This window comes from Triturus cristatus, chromosome 3_1 (genome assembly GCF_964204655.1).
Source record: "Triturus cristatus chromosome 3_1, aTriCri1.1, whole genome shotgun sequence".
Lineage (NCBI taxonomy): Eukaryota > Metazoa > Chordata > Amphibia > Caudata > Salamandridae > Triturus > Triturus cristatus.
In genome coordinates this window covers 432,714,215-432,738,142 of record NC_140583.1, presented here as the reverse complement: position 1 = coordinate 432,738,142, position 23,928 = coordinate 432,714,215, and the positions used below count along the sequence as shown (strand labels likewise).

The 23,928-nt window shown below is 45.8% G+C and overlaps 1 protein-coding gene across 1 annotated transcript in view; it reads left to right on the top strand.

Moving 5' to 3' along the window:
* FAM227B (family with sequence similarity 227 member B) overlaps positions 1 to 23,928 on the top strand; it is a 3,353,280-nt gene that overhangs the window by 2,936,889 nt on the left and 392,463 nt on the right. Inside the window, exon 12 of the mRNA XM_085646151.1 lies at positions 22,698 to 22,781. Within this exon, the coding sequence (XP_085502277.1) occupies positions 22,698 to 22,781 (84 nt within the window). The remainder of the gene's footprint in view (positions 1 to 22,697; positions 22,782 to 23,928) is intronic.

Here is a 23,928-nt window from a genome sequence, read left to right as displayed (position 1 = left end):
TCTCTCGCAACATCTATAGCTGATATATTGGTTGCCTCAGTGTGGCAATATCGGTCTCTCCTTGGGCTCAAAGTGTTCAATATTTGGAGAATACTACATTGCAGACATTAAACATAAGCCTTACAAACATCAATGAGAACATCTGTGGTGACAATCAATAGGATAATGGGAAGAGAAAGTGCCCGTTACAAACCCGCAAAAACAACTGTTGGTTTGATGGAAAGTGTTTCCAGGGGCAAGGAATTTTATCAAATATCTACTTGTCCGAGAGATGAGATGCTTCAGTAATTTACTTGTCTTGTAAAACAAAGTCCACATGTACCATTTGGTGTTATGCAAGGAAGTGACAAATTATGGCAGTGTTCTGATAATAGCCTCACTGTTTGGGCCATGGCTCTTTTTGTGTCATGATTTGAATTTTAGCAAGCCTCTGATTATACCATATTTCTGAATGGATAACATTTAGAACTGACCAAGGCTCTGTTGATGTCAAAAACACTGTATATTCACATACTCTGCATATGCAGAATAGGTTCAGTTTAGGTTACATTTCTGACCATGGTAGGGCCCTCTGAATATGGCACCACTTTCATTCTGCCAGGGTTCCGATTTTAACAGAGTTCAGGGTGTATGATTGTTCTAATGGTGCTATTACTCTCTTACTTAATTCTGAATTGCCCTGACAAATTTGGTTTTAAGCATTCACTTGGTTTCACAAAACGTTACTGTAAATAAACCCAGATTCTACTCGCGATTCAGGGCCTAGGTTGTCAAATGAGCAAGCCTCACAGAGGCTTTCTCCACTTAACCACATTGTGTAGCTCAGAGGCAAATCAATTCTTCTGACTGTGCCTCGGGTCTCTTCTTTGCCACAGTTGTCAGCATAGATGAAGTGATAGATCAATGATTGTACATTTACATTTTGCTAGATGAACTCTGCAAAGTCTTGCCACAGTCAAAATGTTATGCACCTGATTCTCAGTTATTTATGCGTGTAGGTTTTGCTTACATGCGTAAACGTTGTTTTTTGTACTCATAAAATGCTTTACTTGCATAAAGATTTTTGTGTGAGCAAAACTATTCACACAGTGGTTGTTCCAGCGCTAGAATGCCTTGAGAGTTTTTCTCCAGCCCAAAACTGACGAGTATTCGTAAACTCATTTCCAACCTTTCCCCACCCCAGAAATGGTGAGAAATGTACACCTGACAAGGGCAGGATTTACATTTTTTTCCAGGGTAGAATGGGACCTCCCTCTAAAATAACAGTGGCAGTTTAGGGAAAAAGTTCCTAAATTTGAGAACATATTTTCTAGAGAAAAAATACACACGTTTTAAATAGTGAATTTTTACTTGTACGAATATACACGTATATATTTGCTAATGCGAAACTGGAGTGCCCAAAAGTTTGATGAGAGTACATGTAGAAACTTGCAACTGTCAGATGTTTCCAGGCCTAATTCTGGAAACTCTGTTGAACTCCTGAATGTTGTAAATGTGAACTCATGCAATGTTTTATACCTGCCAGTGACCCTAAGTAACGAGCTCTAAATTTATATTTTTCACACGTTTCCTATAACAGTTTTATGCTTAGGGTCTGATTAATTACAAGCCGCGGTGGCCTGCACGGATCGGGGGTAGAAGGATGGGAGCGGGAAGGGGTGAGGACACGCGGGAAGCAGGTATTAAAAAATAAATAAAAATTAAAAAACGTACCTTCTCACGGCTTCCCCTCCACTTCTCTTCTCCATAGTCTTCCCTCGCTGTCCAGAACAAGAAGCACATCCAGGCTCCCAGTCAGCCAATCACAACACTGCACTAGCAGCATTGTGATTGGTCTGAGCACCATGTTTCGTCGCTCAGACGCTGACTGGGAGCCTGGGCATGTTCTCCACGCAGGCTGTAATGCAGCCTGCATGAAGAACATGTGAAGTGCCCAAGACTGTTTGGCCGACAGGAGAGGGCCGGCCAAGCAGTCACTGCGAACTTAGGAGGCTGCTACCACTCCTCCCCTGCCCAGTCACGCAAAGCTACCGGAAGTAGGACAAAATAAAATGACAATACCCCGGGGATTATCATTATATTTTCCCTTTATTTCACTGCTAAAAAGCAGTGGGGTGACGCTCTTCCTCCTTAGCGGAGGAGCTGCCCCTAATTACAAGTCAGGACCAACCAAACTGGGGAATACTTTTATGCATTAATTTTGCTCCTCCTGATTACTACTGATTAGGCTTTTCTGCATCTGACCTGATATTCGCATGGGAGTTTGATGCTTCCCCCTGTGCGACAAAAACTTTTCATTCCTTCTACTACTCTGCCCACCTCCTCACTCATTCCCAACCCACACACTGGCTCCCACATACATTTACCACCTACTTAGAACACCCTCCCATGGACTGATGAATACTGTGTGGTTTTACGATCAGAAAAATAGGTCACACACAGTGACTAGCCATTCCATGGTGAACTCATAATTTGCATACTACTAGGGGTTTTCACGGCATGGCAGCAGTAAATTTGCCTTTAGACTTGGATATCAATTCTACGAACTGGAAATTTTATTAAGAGCCGCCTTACCTTTCTAGTGCAGGGTTCAGAAAGGTGCTGCACCCTTCATTGAGCGCTTGCAGAGAGGCAGCACTCCAGGGCAGGTCAGCACCCTCTTGAGACGAAGTGAGGTATTCACACTTGGATGGTCCCGATGGAACTGGTCCGATGAGCTCTGGGTCATTTACAGAGAAATAGTGGAAAATGCCTTTTGTGGCCTGGTGGTTAAGGTCCACGAGTCATGTGTACAAAGCAATTTTGTGGTCAGAAATGGCCTGATAGGGCCAGTTCCGATCGGAAACATGCTTTTACATATGTTTAAAGCACAAATTGTGATTCGATAACATGTTACCGAACCGCAGTTTGTATTTGTGATTCGGTATTTGGAAGGAGTGTTTTTTGGTCGTCCTTTCCTAATACCGAATCTGAATGGAATGTATTAATGGTTGGGACTAAATTCCGTGCGCAAAACATTAACACTTTACCGACTCCTTGAAGGAGTTGGGAACTCATTTCCTTCTGAGAATAGAAACATACTTTTTAAGAGCAGGCGGTGGTCCCTTTAAGGAAAACAGGCTGGATTTAAAAAAACACAAAACATTGCTTTATTAAAAAGCAATCACAGACATGGTGATCTTCTGACCTCGTGTAAATATCAAAGGGGAGGGAATGAGAAGCAGTGATCAATCCGGCTTCCAATGGTTAGTACAGGTAATCAAGTTTTTAGGAGAATGGATCACTTGTCCTGTCAAATCAGGGTCTTTAGTATTGGAAAACTTTATAGAAAACCCTCATATGAGTACACAAGTCGGGGGCGGTGTATCTTGATTCTCCGCCTTCGTGTACTGTCACAGCATCTTCATTGGGTTTCTTTTGTATATATGCTGTCCTCCACCTGGAGGTAGACCAAATTATTTTTCAGTAGTGTCCAGATATCAAAAGAATGAGGGATGTGCAAGTGCTCATAAGTGGTGAATTTAAAATTCCCTACTACACTCGAATACAACACAATTTTATTAGAGATGCGGGTGAAGTGGGAAATTAAAATAATAGAGTGATGTTGTAATAGACGAAGTTACTAGTCTATTGCATCAATGGGTGAGGTCAACATGTTTCAGCCTTCTTGCTCATTCTTGAGGCTTTCGTCAGGACCAGGATGTGAAGGAGGCTCGTTCTGCCACCTTAAATAAGTGATCAAGTAGTCACTATTATCTTAGTATTAGTCATAGATCTGTTGTATCTGTAAATGAATTCAAATTCGTATGAGATTTACAATCATTGTTGTGCCCTCTATTAATTGTTAATCATATAGTGACTATTTGTCCTATATTATTCAATTGTGCTATGACAGTGTTAGTATAATTCACTAATTGTCGTGCTGTCGAATAAACAAATTCCGCAGGGTTCTGGGCGCACTCATGCTCATTCAAAGCAAATATGGGGAAGCTGGTTTTGAACTATGTGAGGAGGGATGTGTTTACAAAATATATCTCAAAATGCGGTGTATCGGCATAATAAAATGGTTCCTTACGCATCGTCAAAATAATGAAAAATCTATGCGCGTGTGTCATGATTGTAAGTACGGCACTTAGAGCTGTGAATAGATCGCTATAGATTAATACGGTACTTCACTGTTAAGTTAGGGATATCATCTACGGTATGGTCTGATTAGCGTGGTCGCGAGTGCCATTAACTTAGCCGAGTACGTGTAATTCTGCCTTGTTACCTTTTCAAATGCCATATTGTGGCTCCCTCGGGACATCAGAGATCAGGGAAGGAGCCTATTCCTGTGGAATTAGATAGCATTTAGTAATAGGTCGCTTACCGCGTTCGTTGTCTGCCTCGTGGTTGCGAGGAGTGAGCGCTTACCGGTTCTTCCTCTTACGTGGCTTGTGCTGTCTCTGATCGCGGTGTCCCGGTTAACGCGGGGTCGCGTATCAATCGTATTAACATAGCCTTACAGATGTTAAAGACTGAGGAAGGACTCATGCAATGTCGCAATGGTTGGCATGTTGGTTGGCAGTGCGGTAGTTGTTATTGAAAAGATACTTTATTCTTTTTTGTAGCTTATATTTGCCAATACCTTTAAAATGTTTTAGGCATGGGGGTCATGAGAAAAATATATGTTAGTAATTTCAGTAACACTGTGTGTTGTCACTTAGTCATAGGAAAACTGGTTTGGTTAGGACATGTTGTTAAGGCGAGAATATCTTAATGCAGGATATCATGCTAGTGTATGCCATGGGATAAAATCGTTCAACCCTTCAGTATCTGTTCTAAGACGGTGAATCCAACGTTGTTCTTTTTCAAAAAGAACACGCTCAGCATTGTTAGTTGTCATATGTATGGTTTTCCTATGACTAAGTGATCCCCAAAATTCCACCCACCCCGCATTCCCTAAAGTCTTACGAGAAAAATGGTACCTCACTTATGTGGGTAGGCCTAGTGCCCGCGACAGGAAACGGGCCAAAACGCAACGTGGACACACCACATTTTCACAGTGAAAACGACCCTTTTTTTGCAAAGTACCTACCTGTAGAATTTGAACCCTAGAAAACCTATACATTTTTGAATAGTAGACACCCAGGGGAATCCAGGATGCGGTGACTTGTCTGGCTCTCACCAGGTGCTATTACCCAGAATCCCTTGAAAACCTCAAAATTTGTAAAAGAAAAACATATTCATCACATTTCTGTGGTGGAAAGTTCTGGAATCTGCATGGATCCACAAAATTTCACCCGCCCTGCTTTTCCCAAAGTCTTCTGAGAAAAATGGTACCTCCTTTGTGTGGACGGGTCAAGTACCCACGACAGGCAAGGGCCCAAAACCTATTGAGGCAACATCAAAATTACCTATCACAAAACAACCTGGTTTTGCAAAGGGTGTCCCATGAGTTTTTGGCCCCGGGCTCGGTGGCCATCTAGGGAAACCTACCAAAACAACACATTTCTGAAAACTAGACACCCAGGGGAGCCAAATGAGGTATGGCTTGCGTGGTTCCCCAAATGTTTCCCTACCCAGATTCCCCTGCAAACCTCAAATTTAGCTGAAAAAAACACTTTTGTCTCAAATTTCTGTCTGGGAAAGTTCTGGAATCTACATGGATCCACAAATTTCCTACCACCCAGCATTCCCCCAGGTCTCCCGATAAAAATTATACGCCACTCGCGTGGATGGGGCAAGTACCTGCGACAGGCAAGCGCCCAAAACGCATTGAGGAGACATCAAAATGACCTTTCACAAACCAATCTGGTTTTGCAAAGGGGTTCCCATGAGTTTTTGGCCCGGTGCTCGCCGGCCATCTAGGGAAACCTACCAAACCCACACATTTCTGGAAACTAGACACTCGGGGGAGTCCAGCGAGGTTCCCCCAATGTTTCCCTACCCAGAATCCCCTGCAAACCTCAAATTTAGCTGAAAAAAACACATTTCCACATATTTTTGAGTGGAATCACCGTGCTGGCATAAATGTCCTACCCCATAAGATTCTCCTTAGTGACTCAAGTAAAATGATATCTCACTTGTGTGGGTGTCCAATGCAGAATTGGCTAAAAATGCAATTGTTGGTGCTATACCCTAAATCCCTATGTTTTGGGCTCTTCCCAGTCACAGACCCTTGCTTTACCCACACAAGTGAGGTATCATTTTTCTCGGGAGACTGAGAGGAACTCTGTAGGGTAGGATATTTGTGCTGGCACGGTGATTCCACCTAAAAATATGTGGAAAAAGTGCTTTTTTCAGCTAATTTTGAGTTTTCCATGGCATTCTGGGTAGGGAAACATTGGGCGTTCCATGCAAGCCATACCTCGCTGGACTCCCAGTTTTCAGAAATGTGTGTGTAACCTATCACAAAACAACCTGGTTTTGCAAGGGGGGTCACCTGGGTTTTTGGCCTCGGGCTCAGAGGCCATCTTGGGAATCTACCAAACCCACACATTTCTAAAAACTAGACACCCGGGGGAGTCCAGCGAGGTATGGCTTGCGTGGGTCTCCCAACATTTTACAACCCAAAATCCCCTGCCAACCTCAAATTTAGCTGAAAAAAATCACTTTTTCTCAAATTTCTGTCTGGGAAAGTTCTGGAATCTACGTGGATCCACAAATTTCCTACCCCCCAGCATTCCCCCAGGTCTCCCGATAAAAATGATACCTCACTCGCATGGGTGGGTCAAGTACCCATGACAGGCAAGGGCCCAAAACTTATGAGGAGACATCAAAATTACCTATCACAAACCAGCCTGGTTTTGCAAGGTGGGTCCCATGAGTTTTTGGCCCGGGGTCGCCGGCCATCTAGGGAAACCTACCAAACCCACACATTTCTGGAAACTAGACACTCGGGGGAGTCCAGTGAGGTATGACTTGCGTGGGTCCCCCAACTTTCTCAACCCAGAATCTCCTGCAAACCAGGAATCTGTGTGGATCCACGGATTTCCTCCTACCCAGCATTCCCCCAGGTCTCCTGATAAAAATGGTACTCACTTGTGTGGGTAGGCATAGTGGCTGCAACCGGAAATGGCCCAAATCGTACTGTGGAGACTTCAAAATTACCTATAACAAAACTACCTGGGTTTGGGGGGGGGGGGCACCTGGGGTTTTGGCCACGGGCTCAGCGGCCATTTTGGGAAGGTACCAAACCCAAACATTTCTGAAAACTAGACACCCGGGGGAATCCAATGAGGTATGGCCTGCGTGGATCCCCCAACGTTTTCCTACCCAGAATGCCATGGAAACCTCAAATTTAGCTAAAGAAAACCATTTTCCAATTCTTTTTGCGTAGAATCACATTGCCGGCACAAATGTATTACCCCAAAGCGTTCCCCTGAGCCTCCCGAGAAAAATGATACCTCACTTGTGTGGGTGTCCAATGCAGAATTGGCTAAAAACGTATTTTTTTTTAAATGTAGCGCTTAGAATTCTAGGTGCTATAGCCTTATTCCCTATGTTTTGAGGAAAAAAAAACATTTCGCTGTATTTTGGCTAATTTCTCGGTCCCCTCCAGGGGAATCCCCAAACCCTGGGTAACTTTAGAATCCCCATGATGTTGGGAAAAAAAGGACGCAAATTTGGCGTGGATACCTTATGTGGTCAAAAGGTTACAGGAGCCTAAGCGCGAAGTAACCCAAATAGCCAAAAAATAAAGGCTTAGCACAAGGGAAAAGGTCTAGCAGCGAAGGGGTTGATATTTATGAGGTAGGTTGATTTGCGACCCATTAGGAATTGCAAAATTTGTACGTTTTCTTAGATTAGAAATTGTGATTTCCTGATTGATTGATTTTGGTAAGAATCGCATGTAAGAAATAGCAATTCCTAAATATTGTACATGTGGCCCCAAGACTCTTAAGATGTGAATTAAGGATTTCTAACATGTTATTGGGCATACCTGTGTTTGAGCTGAAAACTCTGGTGAAATATTGGTTCCCATATTCTTCGGGGGATTTTCTAAGGAAACACTGGATAGGTCCCAGTAAATCTCAGCCAATAACAAATATGAAGATGGTTATTTTTTATTGTTATTTAGCAGGGATGATGATATCTTCTTTAGTTCAGTAGTGATTCCACTATGGAAGAAAAAAATTCCAACAAATGCAAGCAAAATGAATTGCTTTTCTCTGATGAAGAGTTTCCAAGAGTGAAGAACAGGTATAGGTGAGCTACTTCCTCCGCTACGTCTGTGCAAGGTGGGAGGATTACTGTGGTGCCAGATGTTCAGTGATTTATTGATCCAGCTGTGGTGAAGGTATTAGAAGCTGAGAGGAAGAGAAGAAGGAGGAGACATCACAAGGGGAGAGAAGATTCTCTACCACCTGAGAAATAATATTGGTTTTCCTGCAATGGAGGTGGTGGAAAAGGAGTCGTCTTTCCTTTTTCCTGAGTGCACAGGACCTCACGGGCCAACATTTCCTTGGCATGACAAGATCAAAACTCTTATTATAAGAGAATAGAAATATTTGGATCATCTCACTATATCAAGATTTATGCAAACAATGTACATGCTAGAGAACGCTGAATCAGTCATTCCAATCAATGCTATCGATTCTATATTGGCTAGTTTGGCTGAGAAAATCTCAATCAGTCAAGAGGAATGTACTCCTTTAGATGCGATCGACAAAAAGGCAGAATCTGCACTAAAGAAGTCTTATGCAGCATATAATGCATCCTTATAGATTGGGATATATGCTGCATACCTGGCAGTTTCGCTGGTTACGGATTTTGATGGTTTAGCTGCTGCCTTGCAAGAGGGGGAGGATTGCTCTGACATGGTGTCCAACAGGGAGATGTAGGCCTGATTTCTATTGGACATTTCCTATGATGGTCTCAGGGCTGCCGTAATGGCACCTGGTGGTTCCATTTTAACCAGAAGACAGATCTGAAAAGCAGAACATTCTGAAAAGAACGCACTGCTCAAGATTCCTTTCTCAGTAGTGAAGCTTTTTGCTGAGCAGCTTGACTCTATGGTTAGGAAAGCATTTAAGGATTGTAAACATGCCTTTCCTTACTAGGGGAAATCCAACTCCACTTCTTCCCAAGATGCACATTGTAAGTAAAGAAGAATAAGAAAGGTTCCAACCTGAAAAGGATTGCAAGAAAGCAAAGTCTTCTAATCAGAAGAATCAGCGCCGCTAATAATCAAAGCTGGACTGCCAAAGCTGCCATGGTGGGGTATTGTATCCAAGACATCTTGGACTTCTAGGTCAAACACTAATACAATGTAGACAGTGCTCAAATGCTCTGGAATTGGTGTTCATCCCTACTCCAATCCCAAGAAACTAAGATAAAGTTTCAGTATTTTAGGAAGGATACAAGATCTTCTAAGGAAAATGACAATTCTCCCATTCCCAAAAGAGGAACGAGCTGCAGAGATAAATTCTATCATGTTTTTTGTAGAAAAATCATCAGGAGACTACTATCCTGTACTACACCTGAAGTTACTCCTCAAGTGGGTCTCCACATGCACTTCAAATTTGATGGCCTCCATAGGCTAATCCCTTTGCGACAAAGGGGGAGTTCATGGTAAAATTAATTTTGTATGATGCCTACCTTTACATCCCGATACACATCTGGGGTGTGTGACAGCTGGCTTCCTGCATTCCCTCTAGACAGCAACACACAAAGAAAGGGTAGGTGTGACTGAGTGGCCATCTGCATGCTGATAGGTCATCCTACCTTCATATTCCCAGCACGTCTGGTGTGGGTGAAGCTGGCTTCCTGCATTCCCTCTAAACAACCACACACAGAGAAAGGGTAGGTGTGACTCAGTGGCTATCTGCATGCTGAGCTGGATGGGAGGGTGGAGCTAACAAAGCCTGAAAGGGCTGTGTCCTGTCCCCACAAAAAGGTTTGCATACCCCCCTGTAGTGCAGTGGCAGTTCCTCCGCTATCGCGGAGGAAATACCATCCCCCCAGCCAATGGCCTCAGAATTTGAAAAATAAAACGATAATAAAAAGTGTTTATTATCGTTTTATTTTTCCATTCCTGACGCATTTTGTGGGTGGGGCCATTGCCGGGGTCAGTCACAGGGGAAGTGTTGGCAATGCACTCAGTTTGCATGACAGATTGGCAGATTGTCCCAGGTTGACCAAACCGTCATGTGCACTGACATATCCCCAACCCAAGCTGCATTGCTGGGTGGAGAGAATAGCAGCGGTAGGGTCCCAGTCCTCTTTGGAGTGGAAAACAAACCCGCTCAGGCTGATCCCAGTGCTTCTCTCATGCATGAGCGAAGCAGTGGGATTGGCCACAGGGGAGTCTGGAAGTCTCAGCAGAAAGGAGAAGAGCGGTGATCGGCAAGGAGAAGGTATGTTCTTTTTTCTTTATTTTTGTCATCCGTCCATCCCTTCCACCTCACACCCCTTCCCCGCCTGCTGCCGTGAGAGCAACCACTACTGCTGTAGTGAGTTTGCAGCCAGAGCAGGAAAGGCAAGATCTTGTGCAGCTCAAAGGCATCTTTTTGAAGTCACCCTACTTCAAAGGCCCAACTGGGTATAAGTACTGAACCTCTGACTCCACAAAATCAGCTCACTTCTGGAACTGAGAACATACTGACAGAAGATGGACTGCTGTACTGCCAAGAGGGACTAACACTATGCTGAACTGCTTTGCTGTGTTGTCCTGCTGCCTCCTGCCTGGGAGTGAGATGGGCTGAGCCTTCATCTCTACATCCCAGGACCAAAGTATCTCCACGAGCTTGTTGACTTGCCTCCTGTTACTGAAGTCTAAGGGATATCAAAGCCTTCACCCAGCAACCTGCTGTGAGTCCTGCTCTGCCAAGTGGTGCCAATTCAGTCCTGGGCTCTTGAGATTGAGTTTTCTGTGCTGCAACCCAGAAACTCCATGCATCAACAATGTTGCGCCAATTGGAACTGACAAATTTCCTTCGACACCAACTCATCACAGCTAATCCATGAACCACGGACATTGCATCGCCATCGGCGTGACTCATCGTCCTGTATTTCTGACCTGTCTCTGATTTTTTGCAGCTCGACGGCAATGCATACTTTGTGCTGCTCGCATTGCCTATAGCCCAGCGGTTCAATGCCAACGCATCACCCCGATGTTCGTGGCATCTTAACTCTCGACGCATCTTCTTTTTTGCACAGCTCAGAACCAACACATCACCTCCTTTGCTCCATGCATCACCCTCGACCGTTACGCATGCAAGGAAGGTCCCTGTATCCTACTCGCTTCCATTGCAGTCAGACTTAACTTTTGGATTTGTCAAGGTCAAGTGCGACCAGACAGCCTCGATTGGCGCAATTTGTTTCTAAGCATTACAAAACATTTTATTCTTTAAAAATGAATAGCGTGACTTCTAATCATTGGATTTTTGTCGTTTTGATTTTGTTTCACTTATAAAATAATTGGTTATTTTTCTAAACTGGTATGGAGTCCTTTTGTGGTGTTTTCACTGTTACTCTGTGTTGTGTGGACAAATACTTTACACATTGCCTCTTAGTTAAGCCTGACTTCTCTGTGCCATGCTATAAGACGGTAAGCACAGTCTAATTTAGAGTGTGTTAATGAATTACCCTGACTAGGACTGTGGTTCCTGCTTGGACAGGGTGCATACGACCGTCAACCAGAAACCTAATTTCTAACAAGGTATTTCTGGAAATTTAGCAGTAGCTATACAGAAGTCTAGAAGACAATCTACTCTTTGTTCCTATGATTATCATTAGGAGTCATTCAGACTCACAGTGGTGTGTCCACGGGGATTTAGAAGGAGTAGAGGTTTTAGGACTCCTTGACAGTGGTTTTAACCTAGGCCTTTCTCCTGCCACCCTGAAAATCCAAGAGGCAGCCTTTCAAGCTTTTAGGGAACCTTGTATGAGGGGTGAAGCTTTATGTGAGCTGACTTTTCAAGAGCTTTTTTAATTTCTAGACCATTAGAGAGGAAGTTGGTTCCTGGCTGGGATTTATTCCTGCTATTACAGGTATTATGGGAATCTCCTTTGAACCTCTAAAAACAATCACATTGTTGACTCAGAAAGTTTTCTTTTTTTGTGGCTATCTGTAGGAAGCTGGCTCTCTATATAAATCACTAAAATTAAGTTCACTGGGCACAGATTCAGTGAATACCAGATTGATATACAGAGGCAAAGGTAGATAATACTAACACTCTATTTGTGGTACTGGGGGCAAGGAGTTAGGCTTATTAAGCATTCAATGTACTCACAGAGGCAATAAATGATACACACACTCAACGATATATCCGAGACCCATTTGCCAAAATAACACTGATTTTTTTGATAATTTTCAAGAGCAAGAACGTTGTTCAAAGGCAACTACTTTTTAAGTACTCGGGGAGAGGATGTGGTCTGATGGCTAGATTGCCGACTTTGGTGATGGAAACCAAGGTTCGAACCTCGGGGTCGAGTCCACATCCTGTGATTCTGGGCAAATCACTTAATCACCCCATGCCTGAATGTGTCCTTGTGTAACGTAACCGGTGCTCATGTAAAGCGCTCCAATACCTCCGGGTCGAGTTCGCGCTATATAAATCTGCATTAAAAAAAACGTATGAATTTTGAAATTTTGGAAAATAATGCACAGTTGTGAGCAATTACGCACAATAGAAGTCTATAGAGAAAAACACAAAAATGCATATAAAATCATACAGTCGGTTCTCAGGGCTCACCTTCTGAATTTAGGGTATCAGCAGGCCAAGGTCCAATGTTCCACCAGCAGATCGGCAGGCGTGACCCAGATTCGGCCAGGAGCAGGGTGCTGAGTTCGTTGGTAGCCGGTGTGCTATGGAGAAGGGGGCCACCTTAAAACATATGGCACAAGGGGAAATACAGATAGGTGACTGGGGCCGTAAACAAGGTATCAGGTCGCAATGGCCCCAGGACTAAGAGAGCACTGCTGGTTCATTGTTACTCATACCAGGCGGGCTATGTGTAGAGCAGGTAGGTCAGCCAGGCTTTGCATGTCAAGCAGGTCCTCACGGTCAGGGACAAGCAGTTTGTAAGGACGATTTCCAGACATCTGGGCCACTCACAAAGTGAGTCTCAGGGGTTTCAATGTTCCTTGACTGGTGCTTGCATCCTGGACAGTTGGAGTCCGGATTGGACTCTTCATCTCGGTGCACTTTGCAGGGGTTCCGGTACCCTGGGTATTGGTGCCACACAGCTCCGGTAGGTCCTGATGTTTCCACACTTGGTGGGGAGACAGATATGACCCTCTGGAGCTAGTGCACCAATTCTCATTTAGTTGCTGAGTCAGAATTGCCGGGGAGCTGCAAGTTAGCAAACTGGACATTGCTGTTTTGGTGCCTACCGTCTGCAGGGGAGTAGCTCCTATAATCCAAGGGAGATCTCTGGTGATTTGTGAAGGGCTAGAGGTACTATGGGGTTTTTGGATGCCTCACAATGGCAGGCCGAGACAGCACACCACGAAGGTCAAGTCCTTGGAGGCAGCAGGCGGGGTTTTGCACCAAATTTCTGCAGCAGGTACTCTGTTCTCGGGTCAGCAGCTCTTCTTTGTCCAGTTCTTCTTTGTGTCAGTCGAATCTTAAGTTCACGCTCGATGGGTGCCACCTAAATACTATATTTAGGGGCATTTACAGGGGAGACAGGTAGTAGCCAATGGGTTGGTATCCTCCACTATCTGGAGGTGCCTCGGTTGCGATTCAAAGGCAGCATCACCTTTAAAGCTTCCCGCCTTGGAAGGCCATTCCGGACTGGGGGAGGTGTGAAGCACCTCCGCCCAGAGCAGGCATTGTTCCTGACCTCTGAGAGTACAGGCTCTCACCCCATGAGGTCAGAAACATGTCTGGTGGTGGCAGGCTGGCTGGAACTAGTCAGAGACCACACCAGTGTTTGGTAGGTTTTCAGGAGGCCCCTTTCATGTGCTCTCTGTGTGCATTTATTAATGAATCCAACACTGGCATCAGTGGAGATTTATTAAGACAAGATGTTTGATACCAATCATCCTTGGGTACAGTGAAGCCATCATGGTGCTGGGGAACTCGTAATGACGGGCATCAAGCCCATGTATTCTTTATGGCTTCCCTGTGCACTTACAAAATCCAAGAATGGACTTAGATATTGTAGGATCATATTTGCTTACGCATATATGACCACACATGGGGTATAGTGCACTCTGCCTTAGGGCAAAAGACCTGCAGTAGGGGTGACTTATCTATACCTCATGCAGTGTATGTGGACTTGGCACACAGAGATGTGTGCCATGTCGACTCTTCAATTTTCTCTGCACCAAGATACGCAGCCTGCAATGGCAGTTTGCATGGTCTTGGTGAGGGGTCCCTAGAAGCCCTAGTGGACCCTCTTCAGTCCTAATACCCTAGGTACCATGGATACCATTTACTAGGGGTTACAGGGGTTGCTGAAGTTGTGCCAATAATGGTACAGTTTTAGGAAAGAGATCTGGCACTGGAGACCTGGTTAGCAGGAACCCAGTGCACTTTCATTCGAAATCACATCATGCTCCAGGCAAAAAGAAGGGGCTAACCATGTCCAAAGATGCACTATCCATTCAGCCTGTAGGTTGGGAGAATTAGGTTCTTTGTCCTACAGATTGCCTTACCTAAAGATCTTTCCAGATACATTGGTACTCAAAATTGGTCCTAACCTTAGACCTAATAGAAGTTCTTCTTTTCATGAAGGTCAAGAAGTTATTTTACCAAAGTTGTTTTCAGAATCTTCTTCAGATCACCCTTCTTCACATATGTTGGATGTCAGGAAAGCAGTTCTTATCTACATCAACTTTCCTCTTTCAAAAGAGTGGAAACCTTGTTTGTTTAGTTTTGTCCTGTCATAAAAGGGTTAAAAACCTTCTATTCAATCTCTGAGCAGATGGGCTAGGTCTACTTTAGCGCTGGCCTACAGTGAGAAGGGGTCTCCTGTCCTGGGAAATGGTGGTGGGAGGGTCAAGTATGGTCAACGAGAGTCATGTCTGCCTCTTGGGTAGAGGTTCAGGAGGCACCCATTTTGAAAATTTGCAGGTCTGCAACTTTGGCATTGTGCTCATCCTTTTTAAGCACTATTGATTAAAGCATGGGGGTATAGATAATGATGACTTTGGCTCCAGAGTCCTTTCAGTGGCTGTGAAGTAGAGTCTTGCCGGGTGCACTTTATCACATTTTGGCACAATGCCATTCAAAAGGTTTGTATGGAGTGGTCATTGTTTAAATTCATTTCTCAAGAGTATCAATATTTACCCTAAAAGTTTTGACGTGTCTCACGTAATATGGACAATATTGAGGTGGTTAATGAGGAGGTAATACTATAAATACTCACCAGTAATGTTTTACTCCGAGTTATTACTTCCTTGTTACAGTCAGTTATGCCCACCCTTTCCCACCCTTTTTTGAAGAGGGTAATTTGCAAGCTGCTCTTTGTTGGTAGAATGGCATTGGATTATCAGGATGTGTATTTGAAGTCGCAACCCTTTATAGTGACTGGAGGGGTTCCTTTGAGTTTACGTCATGAAGACTGAAAAAAGACTAGTAGGTATTGGTCTGTGGGAGGAGGCGGACTCCTCACATAGTAAGGACTGTCAAGAGGAATAACTCAGAGCCATGGAATTGCCAGTAAGTAATCATAGCATGAATGGTTAAGGGTCGGCCATACTACTGTTTTAATTTCCTATCATGTGCTAACATTAGATTTTGGTGCTCAAGTGTACTCTATGGGAGATATTCTCAAGATCGTGTGATAATCATCGCAAAATTAGTTTATCGCAACTTTGCACATCGCAGTCCATCGCGGGACAATAACACTGTGTTAACGTGGCATTCTCAACCTGGCAGCACCATGCGATAGGCTCACGATAACGCGTCAAATGGCCACGTTCAAACCAATGCGACGCCGCAAAAATGCGAAACACGAACGCAAAAAATGCTGCGATGAGGCCAAGCGTGATACAAAAATCAGCAAAAACCAGCGACAGGCCTGCAGTTCCCGCGCGTCATGCGGGAAAATGCATTATAAAAGCAGAACAAGAAAAACACTAAAAACAAAGGAAACTGCATAGCAACATGGATGCTGCCGGACCCAGTGCAGAGGCCAACGCGAACCCCACAAGCCCAGCAGACCACCAGCAAGGAACCTCGGGTCGGGGAAGGACAAGGAAAAGAGGAAGAGGAAGACGGGGTACAGTCTGAAGGAAAACCAGATCAGCGTCACGGAGGTCAAAGAACACTACCACCCACTGAACGTCAAAATGACAAATGTGAATGCAGTCGGAGTGTCGAGGAGGTCAATGGAGGAGGACAAGAGACGCTGGCATGAGGTGAAAAGCCAAACCAAGCATAAACCCGCTGCCAACAGGAAGGCAGCAATGGTGACAGGAGGTGGGAGTCTTGCACCACAGGAGGAGCTGGAGGAAACGGAGGCCACAGTCATCAGGGTGGAGACGACGCAAGAAGTCGGGAGTCCGGAAACAGCTCAATAGGACCTGACACAACATCAACAGGGTGAGTAACGACCAGGGACTGGGAGAACGGGGGGAGATGGGCACAATGTCACACATACACAAAGATGTGTAGCACACTAAACACCCACAATGACCCTGGATCATGTCCCTGATCCCCGTGGCACACTGTAGCACACACACATAGTAATACCAGCACATCCAACGACAATGTGGCACAAAGTGCAACACCGACACTACAGAACAGAGGACACAACTGGATCCGCTCATGCGCAAAAACAGGCCAATCACATCCAACATAGCAGGAAACTGTGAGATGGAAATGCACGCGTACAACCACACATCCGTCATGTAGTCCAAATGTCCACTGTCCCGCATCAATATACAGCACCCCCAAACTGCCACAATGTACATAGTCATACAGTCTGCATGTAAACAAGAACAATGCGTCAACATACATGTCAACACAATGTCAACATGCATCTCCCGTTCACATTGCAGAGGGACAAACAACACCTCAAGCAGAGCAAACCAGACTACTCATCAGTGATGCTGGAAAGGACCACCTCACCTTCGACACCGACGCTCTACAACAGCTCATGGACATCATAGGCAACTCACCCCCAGGAGCAGGGCAGCCAAGCTACACAGAGGAGTCCCCACCCTCTGCACAGACCACACAGCTGGAAGCAGCCGCCACCACGGCTGGCTCCCAACACTTCACCTATGCACACATCGCTTTCCAATGCCAGGTGTCAGAATGCCAAAAGGAGGTGGCTGAACAGGTGCGGGTGGGGTCAGAGCTCATGGAAGCCAAAGTAGTTCACATACGTGGGTGTTCAAGTCCCATCAGGGACCACCTACACCCCACAAAGGAGACCCACACCACGACAGATACACATGCATGTGCACATTTCCTACAATGATCCACGCCCAGTGCCCTGGAATCATCATACACACCCCCACGCTGGACCACCATACGACGTCCCAGTCCACTCCTCCTACGCATTGAGTGGGTGATGACAAAGCTACATGTTCAAGGTCTTACCCGCTGTCAGCGGTGACATGGTTGCGTCCGCTGTACACAGCACAATGTAATGTTGTAGGCGCATGCATATGTCATGACTACACGCAGGTAGTTCGTGGAACTGGCTACGGGCACGTGCGCCCGGCTGCCTTTATTGGCAGGGTCACATGTACAGTGACTCCTGTGCTGGATGGGAGTGGGGTGAGAGTAGGCCAGCCCGCACGGAGTGGTTGGTGCTGGCAACAACTTGAACAGTGAACACCATCAAAACGGAAACAGAAAACACTAGCAACACAGAGACAACTGCGGAGCATCCTGGTGGTATCTGGAGCAAGTACAGAGGTCACACAATCTGCAAACAGGAGTGTCCATGAGTTGCAGTGCACTGAGGTTGGGGCACTAGAGATGAGCGTGCTCATGTGAAAAAAATGTCTAGGATTGTGTCCCTTTGGGTTATTCCTGATGCAGCTGCAGTGGGGTGTGTTACACATGCATCATCTTCCTCATCATCGTATTATATTTCATATCGGTACCCTAATATGGGTCCAGGGAACATCGTACACTTTCCCTATATCATCTCCCCATTATTTCATATGAATGAGCATTACAAAGACATAACAATAAATGAGGACAGAATGCCTTATAGGGACATCATGCCTTATAAGGACTGCAGCCTTTAATGGACTAAACTTTTTACCTAGTTCCATGCCAAGGGTGGTTTTTTCCCAATCGATATTGCTAAGACGTCATCCTTAGCACATATGAATAGCTGATGAGTACACTGTCCAGGAGGTATACTTCACCTCTCCTATCGATGCACAAGGTTTAATCCCCAACATCATCCTCATACTGAACAATGGGTAGCACACGTACATAGACTGTATAAATACAGCACATCTTGCTACCAGAGAGCAGGAGGGAACCGAGACTTCAAGGCCGACACACTGACCAGAGACGCTGCAGCTCCCGCATGCCATTGGACCAGCTGACAGTGGTCTAACTATCCCTCGCGGGATGTCCAGCTCAAGTCCAGGACGAAGTCCCACACTCTCACTATTCAGTTATGGGGGTTCAACTAAATCCTAGCGGGATTCTTAGCTCTTAGATTCTAGGCTCTTAGGCTTAGTAGCTGTTTCGCACCTACTTACATGCTAGGTACATTTAGGTACATCTAGTCAGGCATCTTAGGAGTACGCACTTTATTTTATAAATGCATTTCATATTCATGTATATGTTTGTGACTATTGCAAAATGGTAGAACAATACTATTCCTTTTTATTCACTGTACTGCTGGTTCTAGATTTCTGCTACTGTGATACAATTGTAACAGCGCACTTATTTTACATGAGAAGAACTACGGTACAGTAAATTCTTATTGTAAAAACGCTCGACTGTTTCTTCTCTGTATCTCTCTGAGAGCAAAACAAGCAAGCACAAGTGACTGGGCGAAAAGTAGTATATTGTTTCCAAGAGTCTGAGTTTATTGTGTTCTGAGGTTGCAAAAACTAATCTCTCTGATAACAGAAGATTCTAGTAGCACTACGACCTAGCTAATGCGAAAACAGGCTAACATATTCGGCGGGGTGTACAGAGTCAGTCTGCCATCAGACCCACAGTTTATGTTATCCGCAAATGTGTAGATCCTGCATGAAGGGTACTATTGGAAATACACTACAATTGTCCCTGGTATCTCACACTGCCTGAGGTGACATTGCTGCGTGAGCTCACAACAGCACACAACTCATTCAGAAATGGTCCATGAGTCATGGTGCACTGAGTTAATGGCACCTGGAGTGCTGAGCAAGGTATCAGGCAGATGATGGCATCCACGACAGGTGTGAGCAACACCGTTAGTCTGCCAGTACAGCTGTTCCGACTCTGGCAGTTGGCATTTGGAGTTGGTTCTGGCGGTGGTGGCGTGTGCCTTCCGCGGTGATGCGACATCTGGGCCGGTCAGAACTCGATGTGATGTGTGAGCCCTGGTGGACCGTAGTTGAGTCCGGAGGCAGCGGACAGCGCAGGGCCACAGACACATGGCGTTGAGGACCCTAAGGCCATCATCTCAGAGGCGAATCCAATATCTCACTGGATAGGGTCCCTGACTTGAGCTGCACAGAGTTAGTGGCCCGGGGTGCACTGCGGTCGGCACAGGCACACCGCCACGGGACGGTAACTTGCGGTGCAGTGAGATGGTCCACATGAGCTGAGCGGGTCCTCATCGATGTCCGAGGTGAATATGGCGGAGGGTTGTGGGTGATAGTGGAAGGTGTCCTCCAGGGCATGATGCAGAGGGTAAAAGCCATCTGTAAGCGGCAAATTGAGGAGTGGAATGCTACAGCCTCGTTTTCGCCAATGAATCAGTATCACCGACATGATGATGAAGACAACCCTCAGTCCATAGACTCCGTTGCCACCAAAGTTCAACTGGAAAGTGTCCATGGCTGTCGGGGGAACAGACTTAGTGGCACAGGAGCTGAAGGGGTATGTAGTCTGCGATGAGGCCAGTACAATGATATAAAAGCTGCCATAATCAAATTATGACTGAGTTCCCAATGTGTGTCCTACTCGACCGCAGTGTAGGCCCGAGGCAGCGGTCAGCAGGGGCCCACAGCCACGTGTCCTTGGCTCGCGATGCACAGAGTTAGTGACACCAAAGCAGTTGTTGGCAGTGTTCGATCACCTCCCTAACGGGGATCCTTTTTTCCTCCAGACTGCACCACCTCTTCCTCTTACTCCTCTCCATGCATTCAATGATATGAACACTGCCATGCAGAAATCAAGACTAAGTTCAAACAACCGCAGTGTAGGCCGGAAGCAGTAGTCAGAAACGGACCACAGACAGGTGTCTTGTGGATGCTATGCACAGAGTTCCAGCACCACATCAAAGGGAGTACAGTGATGTCAAGTCAGCCATAAAGTGTGTACTGTGCCATTTATTTATTTATTTATTTGCAGGTTTATATAGCGCTAGAATCGACTCCAATGGAGTATCTCTGTGTAATCAAGACTCAGTTCCAAATGTGTGACCGACCTGGCAGCTGTGTAGGCTGGTGGAGTATGTCAACGAGAAAGGAGTACTGCGGACCTGTGTCGGGGAGGCTGTGATGGTCTAAGGAGGCTGCTAAGCTCACGGGCCTCGGGCTTGGGGCTTACGCAAGCACGTGGTGGGTCCTCCTTGACACACGCTGGTGTCGGCAGGTGGGCAGTGAGGCCTGGCTGCACAGGGGCAGGCATGACGGGTCTGGGACCAGCGGCCCGGGGTGCACTGGTTCTCAGGCAACACCGCTCAGGGCGACGGCTGGGAGGCGCCGCCCTGGCAGACACGTTGGGCATTCTGGAAGAGGACCATGTCCAGAGCTACGTGCTTTTAATTCACACCCCTACGCTGGCCTGGCGTACGCCCCACCAGCCCACTCCACACAAGCTTCCAGGGGGGGACGTCACAAGCTACATTTCCGGGATCTTCCCCACTGGCTGGAGTAACATGGTTGCGTCCACTGTCCACTACACTCCATACACCAGCAGTGCATGTGGACATGGATATGTCTGTGGTCTGCATACTGCAGTCTGTCCAGCACATCTCCGCCACACTTGGCATTGTGTACATTCTCATTCATGGGTCACTTGCCTCCATCGCACATGCCTGGTTCCCACCTCTCCACACATTCCGCCATTGTGTGGCTAAGGTGCCATGCTGTTGATGGCTCATGTGCATGGCTAGCTGAGGTTGCCGCAGTAAGTTATGCTGTCGTGTCTGGTATGCAGGCATGTTGTTTGGCATGTTGAATGTGAGTCTGTGACGTGTGCATTCCCAGAGTTGTGATTTGCATGATAGTGGAGTTGGGGGATGTGGTGTGTTTATTTGGTACTTACCAACGAGCAGTGCATTTCCATGGGTGCCATCCTGGTAGCGCCGGTTGCTGATGGACTGTCGGAAGAAGTAGCAATCATGCACCCTGCCTGGGTAGTTGGCAGCGACGTTGGTGGCGATTCCCAGGTGGTCCACTGTTGCCTGCACATTGATGGAATACGTGTGCTTTCTGTTGAGGTAATTGTGTGCAGTGTCACCCGGGGGCACGAGTAGGACATGTTGCAGTCAATTGCCCCCTAACACGTGGGGAAGCCAGCTATGGCATAGAAGCCTTGCTTGGTCTCCAGTTGTTCATGCGCAGTGTGGGGGGAGTATGGGTACTGGGCTACCAAGCTGATGATGGCATCCAGCACAGTTGTGATGTACTTTGATAGGGCTGGCTGTGAGACGCCTTCGACTCTGGCGGTTGTTGGTTGGAAGGTCCCAGAGGCCAACATGTGCAGCACAGCCAGCAGCTTTGTCTGCGTTGGGATGTTGGTTGTCCGCTGTGTTGGTACCATCAGCCTGTGGGCAATGATTGTCAGGATGTGTAGGATGGTTGTCCTTTTGAGCCTGTGGTGGGCAATGGCATTTTCTAGTGTTGGGTCTGTGAGGTTGGTGCATTTTCTGAAGGTCCGCTGGCTTGGTCTGCTCTGCCTCTGTGGTGGTCCGGGGGTGTGGGAGGTTCCGGGGGGGTGGCGGTCCTAGGGGTGGTGGCGATGGGTGTTGTGGCCCTGTTGCGGCTCTGTACTGCATGATCAGTGGCTCCATGGCATCTGTTGGTCTTCAGCTGTGGCTGTGGGCTGTGCTCCCTTTTCTGGTGCAGGTTGTTGTCCGTTTTTACACCAGGTCAGAGCAGGTGTTAGTTTCCTGCTGCTAACACACCTTATCACCTGTTTTGTGGTCTTATCGCCAATGTGGCTGGTCATTGAGAATGTTTCGGAGTGGTGTTGTCGCAGGTTTTTGCTCGGTAACGCCTACTCTGCATCTCATTAGCGATAGTTGCCGGGGTCATCTGCGGCAATGTTTTTTGAGGATGCTATCACCGGGAAACTGGTTATATTGGCTGTTTGCACTGGCTTGTGAATGGGGCAATAGAGTTATCACGACTTTGGCTGCGCTAAAGTGCCGAAAACTCACAATGGCTCCTTGAGAATATGCCCTATTTGTATTAAATATAATATGTAGCATGCCTTTTTAGTGGATAGAACCGAATGTATATTTTCTAGTACTGATTGCTAGACTGCTATGACATTGTTTAAATGTATCCTTTGGTTGCAGCATTCCATGTACTGGCCTACCAGGACTAGTTGGGAATTATCATGCCAGCTGGATTTCAAAACTATGAGAAATTTGACATGATTTTCCTTAATTTTAATTATTTGCACACCGGCTGCTCCAACCTATCACTCTTTCATCAAAGAGACACAGGCTTTACGGAGGAGTTTGCAAAAGGATTACATTGCGTAAGTTTTACAGAATTTTATAATGATATCTGTATGGTAGGAAGAATCATATCCTATACCAGCCTATTAATGTCTTATCAAACATCGAAATGTTAAGTATCATTATGCATTCAATTGGGCCTTTGTGCAAACTGCATAATATAGTACATTTAGTAGCACTAAAATAGGACTATTCACATATAAAATGCAATCCACAAACGTATGTGCGGAGGTCTTTGCCTCTCCTTTCTTTTCTACGCAGCAATATCCACACACATGCAAACATTTTGGTGGTAAATGTGGAGGGACAAAGGGGAGTTGCTGGAAAACAGGGGTTACTTACTCTTAAAAGGGAGGGATTTAGGAGGGATACAGAGGGGTTTGGGGAGGGACATTTAAATACACTTACAAAAGAGTAAGGCAATTGCTATTCACAAACTGCACTTCTAAAATTACTACAGCCAGAAAGGGTTCAATACAGTAGTAAATATACACCAGCTAAGCCTTGGTGTAGGGCTACAGGTGAAACAATTCACAACAGTAACCATTCACGAACAAGGTGACACGTAATAAATGAACTCACACACCCAATCAGCTTTGTTGGGCTTCACTATGTCGATGATTTTGAGAAGCAATTATTTGAGGTAGAGTGTGAGAGATTACAGGTAATGGATCAACATCTTTGTGGTGTTCAGTCAATGCCAGATATTGCTTCTCACCTGAACTGATCCTTGATAATGCTGACAATCATTTGTTTTGTAGAGCGTGCAAAAACCGCACTGGTAGGTGCCCTGGTACAAAGAATAGCTACAAAAGGCAATAGAAGAAATTGCTGCATCAAGGTTGTTAATAGATGTGTTTTTAATAATTTCCTGACTTTTGAAAGGTTAGATTCTGCCTGGAGGGACTCTGGCATTCAATTCTAGGCCTCTGATGTTCCCAATGTCAAGCAACAACCCTGGCCTCTCATCCTAGTTTTTGAGTGTCCAGTGAAGCAGCCATTACAGATTTGCTTCTCACCTGAAGTGATCTTTAACATGGGTGCAGACTGAGAGCAGGATCTACATCCACCTACAGGCTACCCCTACCATTATCAAAATAACGGCTCAACTTCATTTCATGGTAACTGGATTTTTCAGAGGGTCAGCTCTGACAGCATAGGCATCTC